We start from the raw sequence: 20,296 nt of genomic DNA, 5'->3' as shown, positions 1-20,296 counted from the left end.
GAGTCATGTAGAATGGAAGTTACCAACCTAAGTACCAGAAAGGAATGTTGCTCAAAGGACGTATTTTCAATGTGTAATCTATATACTAAAACTCTCGTTTGTTTGTTTGTTCCTGAACTACAGCCAGAACAGTACATGATAGCGCAACAATTCTAGGCCCACCTTACTCAGTGTCATCCCTTTGGTGCTAATGGAAGAAGTTTCATTGAAATCGGTGTTATATTTTTAACATTCACATTTTAAAGTTTAAATCTATCTCCTAGGGAGGGAGTGAGTGAGTGAGGGGGGAGGAGGGAGGATAAGGGGGTTTGAGGGGGAAGGGGGAGGGAGGAGGGAAGGGGGAGGGAGTGGGAGGGAGGGAGTGGGAGATGGGGGGATGGGGTGCTGCACCAATGCAGGAGAGGTTTGGGCCCAATGGGTCCACTTGGTCTTGTTGCTATTAAAATGAAGGAGAAGCAGCAGTGCCTTTGTGCACACAAATGTGGTTTGCTGATGTTATATGAGAGGCGTTTTGGTCTTCTCCAACAATGCTATGATGTATTTTACTGCCACATGGGGGACCAGATGTATTTCACCCATCCTATCCAACATGGGAATACAACCCACAGTGCAGCATTTCCTCAGTATTGTGCTGGTGATTTTGTGCTGGGTCCTGCGTACTCTGAAAGTCAACTTGGATTCACCGTGTCATTTTCTAAATCCAATTAAAATAAGAAAACCAGAGCTGGCAGGTGGCAATTATTGTGATGTTTACTAATGATTGAACAGCTTTTAGTTCTATTCACAACTCTTCAGATAATGAAGCAGACTCCTCATAAATGTTGCAAGACTGTGACAATAACCAAGCTTGAGCTGGTCAGTGGAAAATAACATTCATTCCAAATTAGTGTATTGGTTTATTATTGTCGAATGTATATACAGTGAAAAACCTTTTTTGTGCTATCCAGGTAAATCGTGCAATACATCAGTACAATCAAACCAAACACGAGTACAAAAAGCACCAAGTGCTGGAGTAACTCAATGGTCAGGCAGCATCTGGAGAAAATGTATGGACAATGTTTCAAGTCAGGACCCTTCTTCAGACTGTAGGAAAGAACTGCAGATGCTGGTTTGAATCGAAAGTAGACGCAAAATGCAGGAGTAACTCAGCGGGACAGGTAGCATCTCTGGAGAGAAGGAATGGGTGACGTTTCGGATCGAGATCCTTCTTCAGACTGATTGTATTAGGTGAAGAAAGCTGAAAGAGAGGTGGGGTGGGGAAAAGCCACCAAGTGATGGATGGATGTGGGGGAGGTTGATTGGCAAATGAATGGACAAAGGCCAGAGATGAAAAAAAGGAGACAAAGTCTGTGAGATAAGGATAGAAGAGGCATGAACTGAGGCCATAGGGTGGAAGCGGAAGGAGAAAAGGGGGTAGTGTGGTGGGAGGTGGGCGTGCATCCAGGTGGGGAAAAGGAAGAGAGCAGGGGTCAGGTGGAAACAACATGGGGGGGGTTGTTGATGGTTAGTTACAAAAAATAGAAGAATTTTGTGCTCCTATCATTTAATTTTTTCTCAATCTTTCTTATTGCAGTGTTGCATTTCACCTAGACATGATTACCTGTGCAGTGCAGCGAATCTATGGAACCTATGGGAAACTGTTGGATGTGGTGGCCACACTCCAGAGCCAAGGTCATCTGAATCTCAGTAGTCAAGCAACAGTGGACAGTTGATACATGCTTGGGCCTGCTTTGAGATTAAGTTCCAAGACATTTGTTGCCTCGTTCACTGAAGCAAAAAGGAGATTGCCATTACACATGTTAGGCCAATAAGACCGAGGTCCCTGCCCAATTAGCTGTGCTGCACCACACTGTCCTTTGACAATAAAGGTTCATGACAAAACTCTTACAAAAAGTAGACAACTTCCAGCACCCTCTCCTCTCCCCCTCCCTCACACCCACCCCCCCTCCCCTCCCTCCCTCCCTCCCTCCGCTCCCTCCCCCCGCTCCCTCCCCCTCCCTCCCCCCCTCTCCCTCCCTCCCCCCTCTCCCTCCCTCCCCCCTCTCCCTCCCTCCCCCCTCTCCCTCCCTCCCCCCTCTCCCCTCTCCCTCCCTCCTCTCCCCTCTCCCCTTGACAGCATGTGGAATCTTTATAAAAGTGTGTGGTATTTGATCCACTCATGAAATGCATATTATATTAATTCGTTATGTTATACATTTAAATTGTACAAACTTAATTTATGTAATGTATGATGCAGTTACACATGTAGATTATTTATATTATGCTGAAACGCAGTATATGAACTGCCTTCAATGTGTCTACGTCATAATTATTCCTATTGTTAAGTATATGATCCATTTACAATTAATTAAATCTCTATATTGCTAATCCCTATTAAAAAGCGTGTAATCCCACAATAATTTGAGCAAATGAAATGACATTACTAATCCCTATTGGATACACTATACCTAGATCGTGTGTGCGCCATCTGTTTGATTCTCATTTGCAAAGTGAGCAAGATTATTAATTGAAATATGGCATATTACAAACAACGGGATCTATACAGTATTGTTAATTGCTTTAATGCAATGATTTGAAAGCATTCGGGATCTCAAATTCCTGTTAAATGTGCTATGCATGCATGCAGCATTATACATGCCCCCGTGTTTGAGGCGGCTGCTTTCCGACACGTTGCACGTTGCTCAGTCTTCCGCCAGCAACACCATTTTAGAGGAGGAGCGTGAGCCCGGAAGCGGGGCTCCCACTGTAAGTGTACAGAAAAAAAACTTCAAAATAGAGAGTAAATTATAACGTGACATGCGAACGTAAAATTAAATCGCCAGGTGAAAGTGTGTGCAGATTGCGTTCGGGGTGGGTGGGGGTTGGAGGGAGCCGTGGTTAAGCCGTCTAACGGGTTATTGCAGTTGACGCAGGTATCTGCTGTGGTCTGGGTGGTTTTGCACCGTGGATGCAAAGGTGCAGCAACTACAGGTATTTGCACCGACGCTTTAGCTCACCCTGACTGCATCGCTCGCTTCTGACAGCAATTTCAATTTTTTTAAATAATAAGATCTCTTACCTTTTACTGTGCTGTGATACTGAATGCGGTCAAAATCGGGTGCACCTTGGTCGTTTGTGCCTCTCTGAAGTGGAAAAACTGCTGGGTAGGTAAACTGGATGGCGGAAAGTTTAAACCCAAACTAACTTGGTGACACTTCAGAGAGGTAGTTCATAATTTTTCCGCTGTTATTGTATTGACTGCTAGAAATGTAAGACAAATGTAAGACAAAACCAAAACCAAAACTATATTTTGTGCTCTCGCCAAGAATTGAACTTATTTCGCAAGTTGATTCAAATGACGAAAAGATCCGTGTAATTGTATTAAAAGGCGCAGATGTAAGTGCAAAATGAATTTTAGTTCTAAAATTGAACATTTTGTCTTTTTTGTAAAACAATTCACTTTAAAACGTTGACCCAATCTTCTCCTTGTATTGATTGTATCACTATTTTATTGACATTGTCATTGCATAATTTATCAATTTCCTTTGTGTTTGATTTTGAACTGTTTAGGAGATGTCTTAAAATGTGTTCCTAACTATTTTTGAGACATACCCCAGTAATAATAATACTTGATATTCAACTTATGGTTATGTAACTGAAATAAGGAAGTGTAAGTTAATTTCAGTTGCTGTCTTAGAAACCATTTTTAAAATCCACATTTCCTCAGCCATGCAGCTGTGGCATAAACAAAGGACTCCCAAGAAAGAACATGTAGAGAAAATGAGCATTCTGATGAAATAAATCTTAGTTTCATTTCTATAAAATATTCAAGACTTCATCCTTGGCAATAACAGTCAGATTTATTACTTATTGTTACTTGTTCTCTAAATTGGATCCGTGTTCAAACTCTTTAAAAAGGCAGTTTAAAACAAATATTGGAACTGGAGTCACATTAGCCAAATCGGGAATGGCAGATCTTTTTTGTTCTTAAGTGCACAGGTAAACCAGATGAGGTTTTTCTCCAGTAATCAAAAGGGTTGGTTTCAATATCTAAATTTATGAATTTAGAAATAGATACGGTTATTAGTTTAATTTTTTGTTTTTGTATCCAAAGTGTTCAGGCCTTGCAGTATGACTTAAACTTGTAAATCAGGTTGTCTTGAGTTTTTGTGTACCCATGCAATGGCATAAGTAGTCCTGTACATCAGATGAAACGGTAAATTGATGCCTCTACTCATTAGTCTCTGAATTGTCAACAATCCTGTTCTGTGTAGATAAATGGATTCCATGTTAACTGAGAATGACTTGCCTCCATACCAGTTTTTGGGGATTCTGAAGTGCCTATTGAAGTCAACACTCTTCTTAGGCCCCCTCGGTCATGGCTGACCATGGGTGATGCATCCTAGTTGGCTGCTTGCTCCACACCTTGGCTAGAGCAGCGTTGCTTGTGGCTGAAGAGACCAATGCGGGAGTGGCAGTCTCTGTCGCAAAGGTCACATTTGTGTGTGGACTCTGGTTTGCTGAAGTTGTGGCGCTCCTTTCTGCGGGCCCGCTTTTCTGCCGCTGCATTCATCGGTTTCTCTTCCCCCGTTTTGAGATGGTGGTTCAGGGTACCTCTCCACCTCATATGGTCAGATGCAAGGCTCTCCCAGGACTCCACTTCGATGTTGAGCGCCTTCAAATCTCTCTTGCAGACATCCTTGTAACGTAGCTGGGGGCGGCCAATGGTTCTCCTCCCAGATATTAGCTCTCCATAGAGGATGTCTTTTGGAATACGGCCATCCTCCATGCGGTGGACATGGCGCAGCCTACGCTGCCTGAGTAGAGTGTACATAATCGGAAGGCCAGCGCGAGGCAGAATCTCAGCGTTGGACACTCTGTCTTGCCAGGATGTACCCATGATACGGCGGATGCTTCTAAGGTGGAAGGTGTTGAGTCTTCTCTCCAGTCTGGCATATGTAGTCCATGTCTCTGCCGTACAGCAGCGTGCTGTTGACACAGGCATTGTAGACTGTTGTTTTTGTCTTCACTGTCAGCTTTGGATTGGTCCACACTTGAGTTGTGAAGCGAGCGAGATTTGTAGCTGCCTTCCCGATCCTCTTGTCAATCTCTGTGTCCAAAGAGAGGTTGTCGGTGATGGTGGAGCCGAGGTACGTGAACTGATGGATGGCATCGAGTTTGTAGTCGTCGATGGTGATGACAGGCAGCGCCTCTGTATCCTGCCCCAGGATGTTCGTCTTCTTCAGGCTGATGGTCAGCCCAAAGTCCTTGCAAGCCCGATAGAAGTGGTCCATCAGTGACTGTAGTTCCTGCTGGGTGTGGGACACAACTGCTGCGTCATCGGCGAACAACATGTCTCTGATGAGAGCTTCACGTACTTTTGTCGTGGCTCGAAGGCGGGTGAGGTTGAAGAGCTTGCCGTCTGATCTAGTACGCAGGTAGATCCCCTCTGTTGCGGTGCCGAAGGCATGTTTCAGGAGCAGAGCAAAGAAAATCCCAATGAGTGTGGGAGCGAGGACGCAGCCTTGTTTGACGCCACTCAACACTAGTCAACACTAGACTCAAAGTATTGTGTGGATGGGCCAAGTGTTAGCTGATGGATTGGACTGGTGGCTAATTTATGAGCTGATCATTCCACTTGCATATCTAGGATCCAGGGATGTAATGCTGAGGCTTTATAAGGCAGGAGTCAGACCTCATTTTGAGTATTGTGAGCAGTTTTGAGCCCTATAGCTGAGGAACAATGTGCTAGCGTTGGAGAGGATCCAGTGGTGGTTTACGAGAATGATCCCAGGAATGATTGGGTTAACATATGATGAGCGTTTGGGCCTGCACTCACTGAAGTTTGGAAGGATCAGGGGAGACCTCATGGAAGCTTACTGAATAGTTAAAGGCCTGGATAGAGTGAATGTGGAGAGGATGTTTCTAGTAGTAGGAGAGTCTAGGACCAGAGCCTCAGAATAAAAGGACATGCCTTTAGAAAGGCGATGAGGAGGAATTTCGTTCGTCAGAGGGTGGTGAATCTGTGGAATTCATTGCCATAGACAGCTGTGGAGACCATCAATGGATATTTTTGAGGTGGAGGTTGACAGATTCCTGATTAGTAAGGGTGTCTGGGGTTATGGGTATCATCATATCATCATATCATATCATATATATACAGCCGGAAACAGGCCTTTTCGGCCCTCCAAGTCCGTGCCGCCCAGCGATCCCCGTACACTAACACTATCCTACACCCACTAGGGACAATTTTTACATTTACCCAGCCAATTAACCTACAGGAGAATGGGGTTGAGAGGGAAAGATAGATCGGCCATTATTGAATGGTAGAGTAGACTTGATGGGCCGAATGGTCTAATTGTACTCCTATCGCTTATGACCTTATGTGTTCCCAGTGTCTAAAAGTCTCAATACTGTCCTAAATGCTCTTTCTCAATTTGAGGTGTCATTGGGCCTCAGATTCCATGGAGATGTTTCGATTGTTACATTTCTTCAATGTTGCATATTCTTCAACCTCATCATTTGTCTGGTTCTCATGAAACAGCTTGGAAAAGTTTCTGGTATTGGATACTGTATATGACTGACATGGCCTGGTTAAAGTAACTTAGTGTAACTAGAATCTCAACCCTGTAAATATTGGCCTGGGAGAGAAAAATTGTTGGTTTGTTCGTCCTTCATGTAAATTGAGAGGATTTTGCAGACCGTTATTGTTGGTATTTTTTCCATGCCTTGAGCAGCCTGAGGTATTAAGTGGATATCTCAGAATTATATAAGTTACTGCTGCTCAATAGAGTGTAAGTTGTTTTGCTTAGTCCTGAGTTCTCATAAAATGCTCTCTTCAATCAGCCAAAGACTGTTGCTGCTACCGTTCATGTCTGCCTTTACTGAACGATGGCTTCCAAGAAATGGGAAGTATTCAATGTTGTCTGGGGTTTGCTCCATGAATCTTAATTGTTGGGCATTATGATAGAGCAGGAAATGGATGATGGAGGGCCCAGCCTTGTGGGTATTCTGTGTAAGGCGTAGCCTCTCATTTTTAGGAAAATAATTGACAATACCCGAGCACTTGGTCTCTTGCGCATGCACAAATAAAAGCAATGTCTACATATTACAACTTTGTCTGCACATTGCAGTGTTGAGCCATGTTCACAGTGGTGTATACAAATTACTTTTTTTAATGCAAGCTAAATGGGAAAAAAACCTACTTGTTAAAAGTTCTATTTGTCACAAATTTTGGAAGAAAGTTTACAAACGAACTTGCTTTTGTTAATTGTGACAATTAAAAGCAAATTATGTTTTTTTTAAAGAAGAATTGTTAGGAAAAGAAATTCCATAGCATTAAATTCAGGTGCTCTTATCTGTTGTTTGTCTTTCAAACTCATATTTAATGTGGTTTAGCTAGTAATCCCTAGATGTTAATACTATTTATGAAGATTATGATTTTTTTAAATTAAAAAAATTTTAGGCAAAAAACGCTGTACGGGGAAATAATCAATGTGTACAATTTCCAAGTAAACCTTTTGTTATAGTGGACTTTACGGGGGCAGGGGGGAATGATATCTGTTATTTGCCGATTGTTTGTTATAACCGAGTAAGGTATTATCGTTGTATGAAGTTGAAACATAGAACTGCAGATGATGGTTAATACACGAAAGGACACAAAGAGCTGGAGTCTTTCAGCGGGCCAGGCAGCATCGCTGGAGAACATAGATCAGTGACATCAGGACAACTTCTTCAGACTAACTCAGTTTGCTGAGGTACACCAGCATTTTATGTCATTTCACCTTAAAACTAGGCACCAATGCCGATGGACTGCACCAGCGAGCCCTTCTTCACTAGGTGCTGCATGGTCGGATGACATGGCTGTTGTAGCAGATAATGGTGTAGCCCCTGGGGACAGCGCTTTCTTGATGTCGCTGCCAATGGCAAGACGCGCTTGGTCACCAAGGGGCTCCCTCTCCTCTCGCCTGCTGCCACTTCCAAGGTTCAGTATAATGGCAATTCAGAGGGAGAAGGGGGAGGAAATGGCAGTGGAGGAGAGGGGATAGAGGCTCAGTGGACAGAGCAAAGGGAGAAGGAGGTAGCAGCGGATAAAGCAGGTGAGAGGGGAGGGGGGCCCCACAGCGTCCGAGCACGTCCTGTTAGTGGCGGCGGCCTGAAGAAAGCGTTGTCCCCAGGGGCTAAAAATGAGCCTCAGCAATAGCCGCTTCAACTGGACCATGCAGTGGGTGAAGAAGGGCTCACTGGTGCAACTTGCGAGCAGGTGGGGGGAGTTCAGAAGCCTCAGAAGTCAGAGCTCAGTCCTGAAGACCTGAGAGTAGAGCAGGGGGGAGCCACTGGCAACGACAGACACAAGGAATGGACCGGTAGGAGAGGGACCAGGGTATTGCCTCCAGCACCTGCGAGGTCGGTCGGCGTAGGAGGCGCCCGCCCCCAGGACACACATGCGGTCGGGTGATGAGCGGGATATCGAGGGTAAAACAGGAGGCCTTGTAGCAGCCTGGGGCTCACCTGGAACGGGTTCCAGTACATCGAGAGCCAGGACCGGATTCTGGACTTTTTGTAAATGGTGCCAAAATATGGCAACTCGTGCATGTGTGCAATGCAAAAAGAATTTCGCTGTGCAGTGCACACGTGACAATAAAGCACCATTGAGATTGAAACAAGTAGCACAGAAAACAATAAGTTTTAAAGCCTTTACCTTTGAGATCCTGCAAGTGTGAGTTACATTAGGAGACATAAGAAACTGCAGATGCTGAAATCTTGAGCAAAACACAAAGTGCTGAAGTAACTCTGGGTCAGGCAGCATCTGTGGAGGGAATGGCATACAATGATTTGGGTCGGGACCCATTTTCAGCAATTTGCTTGCGTTACAATAGGAGATCAACTCGGTTCCAATGTCAATCTGTAGTACTGTAATCAATCTGTTCAACAATTTTATCTGGAAAGATAGAATTATAACTCGAGCCTTATACCTGATCGACTTTTTTTCTAGATAATCCTGCATTTGCTTACTAACTTGCATATATTTCCATTTACGAATGCATGTAAATGTATTCAGATAACAAAAACTTTATTCGATGGATTTCTTATAGATTTCTCAGTTGGTGGTTCAGAAAATACAAAAATTGGTAATGCAACGTTTATGTATTCATTGCCTGTATGCAAAAAAACGATGATTTTCTACCGTTTAAGAAACATTGCTCACAATGTTAAGAACAATCTGGTCCTGAACTCCTCCAAAACAAAGGAACTTATAATTGACTTTAGAAAAACCAGTGGAGATTACGACCCACTCTACATCAATGGGGTCTGTGTGGAAAGGGTACCAGCTTTCAGGTTCCTGGGTACGCACATCGCAGAGGATCTTACCTGGTCTACCAACACCATCACCACAGTAAAGAAGGCACAGCAGAGACTCCACTTCCTGAGGATCCTCAGGAAAACCAACCTGCAGGAGAAGCTCATGTTGTCCTTCTATCGCTGCTCCATCGAGAGTGTGCTGGCATACTGTATAACCACATGGTATGCCAGCTGCTCAGAAAAGGACAGGAAGGCCCTTCAGAGGGTCATCACGACGGCCCAGAAGATCATCGGCTGCCCACTGCCCTCCCTGGAGCACCTGTTCAGCCTACGCTGCCTCAGTAGAGCAGGCAAAATAATAAAAGATCCATCCCACCCCGGCCACCGTCTGTTTGTTCATCTGCCCTCTGGTCGACGTTTCAGGTCGATCAAATCCCGAACAAACAGACTTAAGAACAGTTTTTACCCCAGGGCCATACGAGAACTGAACACTACCTTTGCACTAGGCAACACCGTTAAAAAATCTTGTACCTAATATAATTGTATTTAATTGTATTTATGTATTTATTTGTTTTTGCATTTATTGCATATATGTTTGTACGCACCGTCAGGATTGGCTATTTTTTAATTTCGTTGTACTCGTTGCAATGACAATAAATGAATATTATTATTATTATTATTATGTGAGGTGGTTTATAAGTTTTTTCATCTTGCTCAAATTGAATATGTTTTGCTTTGGGCACATTATTCATAAGCTTGCTCAATATAATTTCTGATCTCTGGTATAGATTTTGAACCAACCAAATAAATAGAATAAAATATTACAGCAGAATTTCACAAGAACCGCACAATCTTTGTTAATGTTGTTTAAAAATCTGCAGAATGAGTGGTGCAGGAATTGGAAAATGTGCATTTTCTATCCGATACATTTACACATTCTTTCTACATGTACAGTTCCCCAAATCACGATAAGTCTGGGCACCAGTTTGTGGGCCAGGACTGCTAGATGTTACTATTTTCGGCATGCACAAGTCATGAGTTATTTAAATTCATGCTACCCGTCCCAACATGAACGTAATGCCACATTTTCGCTTTCACTAAAGTTTCCTTTTTTTCACTTCTGTAAAATAATCTGACTCTACCCTTGCTTCAGCTCATCTGTGAAACGCTGCTTTGACTATTTCAGCACACTCCTACACACATCCTTCATAAACTTGAGGTCATCCAAAACTCTTTTATCAAGTTCTAATTTGTGCTACCCCAGTGCTTGTTGGTTTTCATGTTGTACATTTTGGTCACTAAATTAAGCCTCACACTGACAGCATGGATGATTTTTCTATTTAACATTGATGCTGTTTTTGCTTGGGATTGTTTGGTGGTATTTCATTTGTTAGTAAATAAACAAATAGGTAAATCGTTTGTACTTTGCCAAATAAAACTGACTTTTGAACATTTTTTAAATGAAAATAGAAACACCAAAAAGGAAGAGAAATGTCTAGCTAGTGGCACTATCTACTTGAAAATGGATATATGATGCATGTTTCTGAGAATTTGTTGCCAAAATATCATTCTAATGGTAATAAAATATAATTAAATGTGAGAGAAAATAAATATTAAAATGATAGTAGGAGCAAAAAGAAAGCCAAGCCTAAAGTTCAAAATTGTTTCGATCCACTTTATGATTTGGATTTTTGAAGTTTTCACTTGTGTGTACAGTTAATATTGCAAAAAAAATTGGCCTGATTGTCTAGTTGGGTAAATGTCCGTCCACCCTTTACAGATAGGTTGTGACCTCCATGTGCATTGCTCGGCTTTCAGAACTCCCAACTGTTGGTAACAGGTTGTCAACGTGAGTGTAGGAAGGAACTGCAGATGCTGGTTTACACCAAAGATAGACACGAAATGCTGGAGTAACTCTCTGGGACAGGCAGCAGATAGAAGGAATTGGTGATGTTTCGGGTCTTGTCTGAAGAAGGGTCTCGACCCGAAACGTCACCCATTCCTTCTATCCAGAGATGCTGCCTGTCCCGCTGAGTTACTTGAGGATTTTGTGTCGTTCTTCGGTTGTCAACATGATGTAGGTACAAAGTCACAAACCCAATATCCCTATTCAAAGCTGACCAATCTGCCCAGCATCTTGCTGGGAATGATGGCAAGTATGGTCAGTATGGCATGGGTTCGATAATTAACCCCATAAAGCTCTTCAGACACTTTTGGATAATTTCATTTCTGTAATAGAGTTTACTGAAATGGTAGAATATTTATGTTGGGGTGAAAAAAATCAATCAAAATAGCTTAACAGTGAAGTTGTATCAATTGGATGTTGGTATAGATAGATGATGATCAGTCTTTTGGATTTTAGTAATTCATTTTGAAAGGTGTGTTTTAGTCTTTCATCCATTACAGTGATGTCTTCTGAGTTGAAATAGATCCTTTATCAATTTTAATATTAAGTTGCTAATCACAATTTTATCTGTTTTCTCCCCTGTTTGATATATGTCCTGTATTGGAATAAAGTTTTAATTCATGAAAGAAATGCTGAAGGCTGAAAATGAAAGATAGTGATCCTGATGAAGTTGATAAACTGAAGACAAAGTTTATGTCCGCATGGCACAATGTGAAATATGGTAGGTGATATTTACGTATACATACCGTAGAGATTAGGGGATTAGAGATCCTAGGGTGACGAAGGAACTAAAGGAAATTCACATTAGGCAGGAAATGGCGTTGGGTAGATTGATGGGACTGAAGGCTGATAAATCCCCAGGGCCTGATGGTCTGCATTCCAGGGTACTTAAGGACGTGGCTCTAGAAATCGTGGACGCATTGATGATCATTTTCCAATGTTCTACAGATTTAGGATTGATGGGTAGCTAATGTTATCCCACTTGTTAAGAAAGGAGGGAAGAGAAAACCTAGAAATTATAGACCAGTTAGTCTGTCATCGGTGGTGGGGAAGATGCTGGAGTCAATTATAAAAGAAGAAATTGCAGAGCATTTAGTTAACAGTAACAGGATCGTTCCGAGTCAGCATGGATTTACGAAGGGGAAATTATGCTTGACTAATCTTCTGGAATTTGTTGAGGATGTAACTAGGAAAATGGGCAGGAGAGAGCCAGTGACAATAGACAATAGGTGCAGGAGTCGGCCCTTCGTGCCAGCACCACCATTCAATGTGATGGGAGCAGGAGCAGAGAGACAGAGGGGTGTAAAATGAGGGTAGAAGCAACAGGTAGCAAGGTGAAAAGTAAAAGTGGTAGGCAGACAAATCCAGGGCAAAAATCAAAAAGGGCCACTTTTCAACATAATTGTATAAGTGGTAAGAGAGTTGTAAAAACAAGCCTGAAGGCTTTGTGTCTCAATGCAAGGAGTATACGTAATAAGGTGGATGAATTAAATGTGGAGATAGTTATTAATGATTATGATATAGTTGGGATTACGGAGACATGGCTCCAGGGTGACCAAGGCTGGGAGCTCAACATCCAGGGATATTCTATATTCAGGCGGGATAGACAGAAAGGAAAAGGAGGTGGGGTAGCGTTACTGGTTAGAGAGGAGATTAAAGCAGTGGAAAGGAAGGACATTAGCTTGGAGGAAGTGGAATCGATATGGGTAGAGCTACGAAACACTAAGGGGCAGAAAACGCTTGTGGGAGTTGTGTACAGGCCACCTAACAGCAGTAGTGAGGTTGGGGATGGCATCAAGCAGGAAATTAGAAATGCATGCACTAAAGGTGCAGCAGTTATAATGGGTGACTTCAATCTACATATAGATTGGGTGAACCAAACTGGCAGGGGTGCTGAGGAAGAGGATTTCTTGGAATGTTTGAGAGATGGTTTTCTAAACCAACATGTCGAGGAACCAACGAGAGAACAGGCCATTCTAGACTGGGTATTGAGTAATGAGGAAGGGTTAGTTAGCAGTCTTGTTGTGCGAGGCCCCTTGGGCAAGAGTGATCATAATATGGTAGAGTTCTTCATTAGGATGGAGAGTGACAAAGTCGATACAGAAACAAGTGTTCTGAACTTAAAGAAAGGTAACTTTGAGGGTATGAGGCGTGAATTGTCCAAGATAGACTAGCGATTGATGCTGAAAGGGTTGACGGTGGACATGCAATGGAAGGCATTTAAAGGTCGCATGGATGAACTACAACAAGTGTTCATCCCAGTTTGGCAAAAGAACAAACCAGGAAAGGTAGTGCATCCGTGGCTAACAAGGGAAATCAAGGATAGTATTAAAACAAAAGATGAAGCATACAGATTAGCCAGAAAAAGTAGCATACCAGAGGACTGGGAGAAATTCAGAGTCCAGCAGAGGAGGACAAAGGGCTTAATTAGGAAAGGGAAAATAGACTATGAGAGAAAACTGGCTAGGAACATAAAAACAGACTGCAAAAGCTTTTATAGATATGTCAAGAGAAAAAGATTAGTTAAGGCAAATGTAGGTCCCTTGCAGTCGGAAACTGGTGAATTGATCATAGGGAACAAGGAGATGGCAGACCAATTGAACAAATACTTTGGTTCTGTCTTCACTAAGGAAGACATAAACCGTCTGCCGGAAATAGCGGGGGACCGGTGGTCTAATGAGATGGAGGAACTGAGGGAAATCCAGGTTAGTCGGGAAGTGGTGTTAGGTAAATTAAATGGATTAAAGGCAGATAAATCCCCAGGGCCAGATAGGCTGCATCCCAGAGTGCTTAAGGAAGTAGCCTCAGAAATAGTGGATGCATTAGTGATAATTTTTCAAAACTCTTTAGATTCTGGAGTAGTTCCTGAGGACTGGAGGGTAGCTAATGTAACCCCACTTTTTAAAAAGGGAAGGAGGGAGAAAACGGGGAATTATAGACCAGTTAGCCTAACATCGGTAGTGGGGAAAATGCTAGTGTCAGTTATTAAAGATGTGATAGCATCACATTTGGAAAGTGGTGAAATCATCGGACAAAGTCAGCATGGATTTACCAAAGGCAAATCATGTCTGACGAATCTTATAGAATTTTTCGAGGATGTAACTAGTAGAGTGGATAAGGGAGAACCAGTCGATGTGTTATATCTGGACTTTCAGAAGGCCTTCGACAAGGTCCCACATAGGAGATTGGTGTACAAACTTAAAGCACACGGTATTGAGGGTTCAGTTTTGAGGTGGATAGAAAATTGGTTGGCGGACAGGAAGCAAAGAGTAGGAATAAACGGGTCCTTTTCGGAATGGCAGGCAGTGACTAGTGGGGTACCGCAAGGCTCAGTGCTGGGACCCCAGTTATTTACAGTGTATATTAATGATTTGGACGAGGGAATTGAATGCAATATCTCTAAGTTTGCGGATGACACGAAGCTGCGTGGCAGTGTTAGCTGCGAGGGGGATGCTAGGAGGCTGCAGAGTGACTTGGATAGATTAGGCGAGTGGGCAAATGCATGGCAGATGCAATATAATGTGGATAAATGTGAGGTTATCCACTTTGGCGGCAAGAACAGGAAAGCAGAGTATTACCTGAATGGTGACCAATTGGGAGAAGGGGAGATGCAACGTGACCTGGGTGTCATGGTGCACCAGTCATTGAAAGCAAGCATGCAGGTGCAGCAGGCAGTGAAGAAAGCGAATGATATGTTGGCATTCATAGCAAGAGGATTTGAGTTTAGGAGCAGGGAGGTTCTGCTGCAGTTGTACAGGGCTTTGGTGAGACCGCACCTGGAGTATTGTGTGCGGTTTTGGTCTCCTAACCTGAGGAAAGACGTTCTTGCCTTAGAGGGAGTACAGAGAAGGTTCACCAGATTAATCCCTGGGATGGCGGGACTTGCATATGAGGAAAGACTGGATAGACTGGGCTTGTACTCGCTGGAATTTAGAAGACTGAGGGGGGATCTTATAGAAACATATAAAATTCTTAAGGGGTTGGAGAGGCTAGATGCGGGAAGATTGTTCCCGATGTTGGGGGAGTCCAGAACCAGGGGTCATAGCTTAAGGATAAGGGGGAAGTCTTTTAGGACCGAGATGAGAAAACATTTCTTCACACAGAGAGTGGTGAGTCTGTGGAATTCTCTGCCACAGAAGGTAGTTGAGGCCAGTTCATTGGCTATATTTAAGAGGGAGTTAGATGTGGCCCTTTTTGCTAAAGGGATCAGGGGGTATGGAGAGAAGGCAGGTACAGGCTACTGAGCTGGATGATCAGCCATGATCATATTGAATGGCGGTGCAGGCTCGAAGGGCCAAATGGCCTACTCCTGCGCCTATTTTCTATGTTTCTATGTTTCTATCATGGCTGATCATTCTCAATCAGTACCCTGTTCCTGCCTTCCCCCTGACTCCCCTATCCTTAAGAGCTCTATCTAGCTCTCTTTTGAATGCATTCAGAGAATTGGCCTCCACTGCCTTCTGAGGCAGAGAGTTCCACAGATTTACAACTCTCTGACCGAAAAAGTTAGCATGTCAGGATGTAGGGTACCTGGATTTTCAGAAAGCCTTCGACAAGGTACCACATAGGAGATTAGTGGGCAATATTAGAGCACATGGTATTGGGGGTAGGGTACTGACATGGATAGAAAATTGGTTGGCAGACAAGAAACGGAGAGTAGGGATAAATTTGTTCCCTTTCAGAATGGCAGGCAGTGACTAGTGGGGGTCCGCAAGGCTCGGTGCTGGGACCGCAGCTATATACAATATACATTAATGACTTGGATGAAGGGATTAAAAGTAACATTAGCAAATTTGCAGATGACACAAAACTGGGTGGCAGTGTGAACTGAAGATGCTATGAGATTGCAGGATGACTTGGATAGGTTGTGTGAGTGGGCAGATGCATAGCAGATGCCGTTTAATGTGGATAAATGTGAGGTTATCCACTTTGGTGGTAAGAGCAGGAAGGCAGATTATTATCTGAATGATGTCAAGTTAGGAAAAGGGGAAGTACAACGAGATCTGGGTGTCCTAGTTCATCAGTCACTGAAAGGAGGCATGCGGGTACAGCAGGCAGTGAAGAAAGCCAATGGAATGTTGGCCTTCGTAACAAGAGGAGTTGAGTATAGGAGCAATGAGGTCCTTCTGCAGTTGTACAGGGCCCTAGTGAGGCCACACCTGGAGTATGGTGTGCAGTTTTGGTCTCCAAACCTGAGGAAGGACATTCTTGCTATTGAGGGAGTGCAGCGTAGGTTCACAATATTAATTCCAGGAATGGCAGGACTGTCGTGCTTTGAAAGACTGGAACGATTGAGCTTGTATACTCTGGAATTTAGAAGGATCAGTGGGGATCTTATTGAAACATATATGATTATTAAGGGATTGGACACGCTAGAGGCAGGAAATATGTTCCCGAGGTTGGGGGAGTCCCGAACTAGGGGCCACAGTTTAAGAATATGGGGTAGGCCATTTAGAACGGAGATGAGGAAAAACTTTTTCACTCTGAGTTGTGAAGCTGTGGAATTCTCTGCCTCAGAAGGCAGTGAAGGCCAATTCTCTGGATGCTTTCAATAGAGAGTTAGATAGAGCTCTTAATGATAGCGGAGTCAAGGGATATGGGGAGAAGGCAGTAAAGAGATATGGGGAGAACGGGGTACTGATTGAGAATGATCAGCCATGATCACGGTGAATGGCGGTGCTGGCTCGAAGCGGCGAATGGCCTACTCCTGCACCTATTGTCTATTAAATTTTAAAGCAAGTTCATCTTGAAGTATACAGACCAATTCCAACAAATACTTGGATAAACATATGGCATCAGGTTTGATCCTTAAAATTTGCTAGATTTGGTGTTAGCTGGATAGTAGTGGATTGTACTGTTGGTCTCTATACCTCTTAGTTTTGGAAAGGAAACATTGGCCAGAATTCCCCTTCTGACGCTTTAGGAAATTTTGCATGGTAGAATGGATTGAGATTGACTGTGACATTTCCTACGATTAAATCAGCTAATCAAGCACAGTCCAGTTCCCTTGGAAACACGTCTAGGAAGCTAGAAACTCTAATGAAACCAGATTCCATCACAACTGACTACAACTGTATGAAGTTTGTATGTTCTTACTGTGACTGCATGGGTGTTCTCCGGTTTCCTCCCGCGTTCCAAAGACGTGCAGGTTTGTAGGTTTATTGGCCTCTGTAAATTGTCCCTAGTGTTAGGATAAAACCTGTGTACGTGTGATCGCTGGCCGGTGTGGACTTGGTGGGCTGAAGGGCCTGTTTCCACACCATCTCTAAAACAAACCTTAATGAGAGAGAGAATAAAATGTTGAGCAGGAACAACATCAATAAAGGAAGCAATGGCATACGGGTTATTAGAGTCATAGAGTCCTACAGCACAGAAAGAGGCCCTTCGGCCCATCGTGTCCGCGCCGCCCGTTACCAAACACAGTCTAATTTTAATCCCATTTTCCCGCATTTGGACCGTAGCCCTGAATGTTGTAGCATTTCAAGTGCCCATCCAAATGCCTCTTAAATGTTGTGAGTGTTCCCGCCTCCACCACCACCCCAGGCAGTGAGTTCCAGACTCCAACCACCCTCTGGGTGAAAAAGTTCTTTCTCACATCCCCCCGAAACCTCCCTCTCCTTACCCTGTATCTATGTCCCCTCGTTGTTGAACCTTCCACCAGTGGAAGAAGTTCCCCGCCATCTACCTTATCTATGCCCCTCATGATCTTGTACACCTCGATCATGTCCCCTCTCAGCCTTCTCTGCTCCAGGGAAAACAACCCCAGTCTGCTCAGTCTCTCCTCATAGCCGAGGCCCTTCATCCCTGGCAGCATCCTAGTGAATCTCCTCTGCACCCTCTCCAAAGCTATCACATCCTTTCTATAATGTGGTGACCAGAACTGTACACAATACTCCAGCTGTGGCCTCACCAGTGTTCTGTACAATTCCATCATTACCCCCTACTTTTATATTCGATGCCCCGGCTAATGAAGGCCAATAACCCATATGCCTTTTTGACCACCCTGTCCACCTGTCCTGCTGCCTTCAAGGACTTGTGTACCTGTACTCCAAGGTCCCTCTCTACCCCTGTCTTCCCTAGGGTCCTTCCATTCATGGTGTATTCCCTCTCCAAGTTATTTCTGCCAAAGTGCATCACCTCGCACTTTTCAGGATTAAATTCCATCTGCCACTGCTCCGCCCATCTGACCATCCCATCTATATCCCATCTATTATTGAAAAGATCTCTTCCAGTGCCAGCTCAGTGATAATAACATTTTCCCTGGAATGAATGTATGACTTTAAATCCTGCTTCAAGAAAAGATTGCAATAAAGTACTGAATGAGTGCAATATTTTTGTTGGGTGCTCTTTTGGAAGAATTAGGAGTGTTTTATAGTCATCTGTACCAGAACAGAAAAGGAGGTCTTGGCTGCTTGAGTGCTCATGAAAGATTTGCATGGAATTATTCCATTTTGCAAGATTCAGGTTAACTGTCGGTTCTAGAGCTTGGAGGGCAAGTCTTCAGTATTATAGCTGGGATATTGACCGGCCCCATTGCTGCCTGTGATAGTGGAGTTCTCAGGAGAATGCTGTGATGGATCATCTTTTGACCGTGCTTAAGCCTCTCAATCTGAGCCTTGCTGAGGTGTTCAGAATCGCATGGTTTTATACTTCTTTCCTCCCCAGGGCATGAGTCAGTAAACAGATGAAGCAGATTTAAGAAAATTTGCAAAAAAGATGCCATGAATTAAGGAATTGTTATGCAGAGTTATTATCAGGAGCAGAGACAGATTTAATGACAACTTTCAAAAAGTAATTGCATCAATATTTTCATGGGAAAGCATTTGCATGGAAATAAGACCAATTGGATAGTTTGTTCAAATTTGACAGGAAAATCTTGGTTTTAAATGTTGATATGAAAATATAGCATTAATAAAAATCCAGAGTGAAATATTTAACCGAAGATTGCCACACAAATGTAGTTTTTGAAGGGCCTTTGCAGAATAACGTGATGTGGAGGTCTTCAAGCTTCTAATGCCAAATTTAGTGTTTTGCATTAATTGTCTGAAGTATCAAATGCCTCTCACAGACCAAGAATGGAAACCTGTGCTGTGTGATTGAAAACCATGTCAGGCTGCACAATTATAAATAGCCATTGGAAATAATGGGCAAATATTTTCTCGGTAAATGCTCTTTTCGACAAGTGATTCAACTTGGTAGCTTTGCATCAGCTTATTCATTTTAATGACATCTAATGAATGGCGATGGTGCTTACACAAAATTGATTTCTCTAACTTATCCCATCCCAGAAAAAAAGTCAATTTGTTGCACTCATGCCCCATCATCCCTCTCCCAACTAATGCGACCCCAACCCCTTTTGGCCCCCCCCCCCCCCAATTGTATTCATGAAATCCCGAACGCTGACACTGCAGGTTTTTGCCATTGGCAGTGTAAACAAAATTGAAACAATGAGCTTCTGTATTTTTTGTCTGTGCAGCCTTTTCTAAATCTCTGTGGAAATAATGGGAAATTCCCCATGAAGGACTTTGTAGTGTTGCTTGCTAATAAATACCCTTCTGTCTTCCATCCCTTCAGGCTGGGTTCTCAGAATCAAAACAAAATTTAGTAGAAATTCGCCTGTCTTTTTGCTGGGAAAATGCTATCATTTCAAGTCAGAGGGTAAGTATAAATGCTTGTTGTTGATTTTAAATAATTGACTCTTTTCATGAATGCCTGGTAAGGAGAGGAGCTTGAAGTTGATGGGGGTTACACATTCTTTTAGTTTTGGGGCTGTGTTTGAAATAACAGATTTCGGGTCGAGACCCTTCTTCAGAGGGGTCGAGACCCGAAACGTCACCCATCCCTTCTCTCCAGAGATGCTGCCTGTCCCGCTGAGTTACTCCAGCTTTTTGTGTCTATCTTTCTTTAAAATAAAACAGAAATAAGCTGGGACACTATTCCATGAAGCGAAGGAGGATGAGGGGTGATCGTAGAGGTGTACAAAATCATGAGAAGAATTGATCTGGTAGATGCACATAGTTTCTTGCCTTTGAGTAGGGGAATCGAGGACCAAAGGATATGAGTTTAATGTGAGAGGAAAAAGATTTAATAGGAATCTGAGGTGCAACT

The 20,296-nt window shown here is 43.2% G+C and overlaps 1 protein-coding gene across 4 annotated transcripts in view; it reads left to right on the top strand.

The window, feature by feature from the left end:
- Nucleotides 1–20,296, top strand: part of atg4c (autophagy related 4C, cysteine peptidase) — a 68,795-nt gene that overhangs the window by 4,375 nt on the left and 44,124 nt on the right. The window contains exons 1-3 of one of the 4 annotated variants that reach the window (XM_078408021.1): nucleotides 2,628–2,745; nucleotides 11,800–11,909; nucleotides 19,763–19,846. In XM_078408021.1, the coding sequence (XP_078264147.1) occupies nucleotides 11,834–11,909; nucleotides 19,763–19,846 (160 nt within the window). In that variant the 5' untranslated portion in view covers nucleotides 2,628–2,745; nucleotides 11,800–11,833. Of the gene's footprint in view, nucleotides 1–2,627; nucleotides 2,746–2,773; nucleotides 2,823–2,889; nucleotides 2,971–11,799; nucleotides 11,910–19,762; nucleotides 19,847–20,296 lie in introns of those variants that run through there. The other 3 variants (XM_078408019.1, XM_078408018.1, XM_078408020.1) reach the window with 3 other exon arrangements.

The sequence above is a fragment of the Rhinoraja longicauda genome, chromosome 11 (assembly GCF_053455715.1).
Source record: "Rhinoraja longicauda isolate Sanriku21f chromosome 11, sRhiLon1.1, whole genome shotgun sequence".
NCBI classification, from domain to species: Eukaryota; Metazoa; Chordata; class Chondrichthyes; order Rajiformes; family Arhynchobatidae; genus Rhinoraja; species Rhinoraja longicauda.
This window is presented reverse-complemented; position numbering and strand designations above follow the sequence as displayed.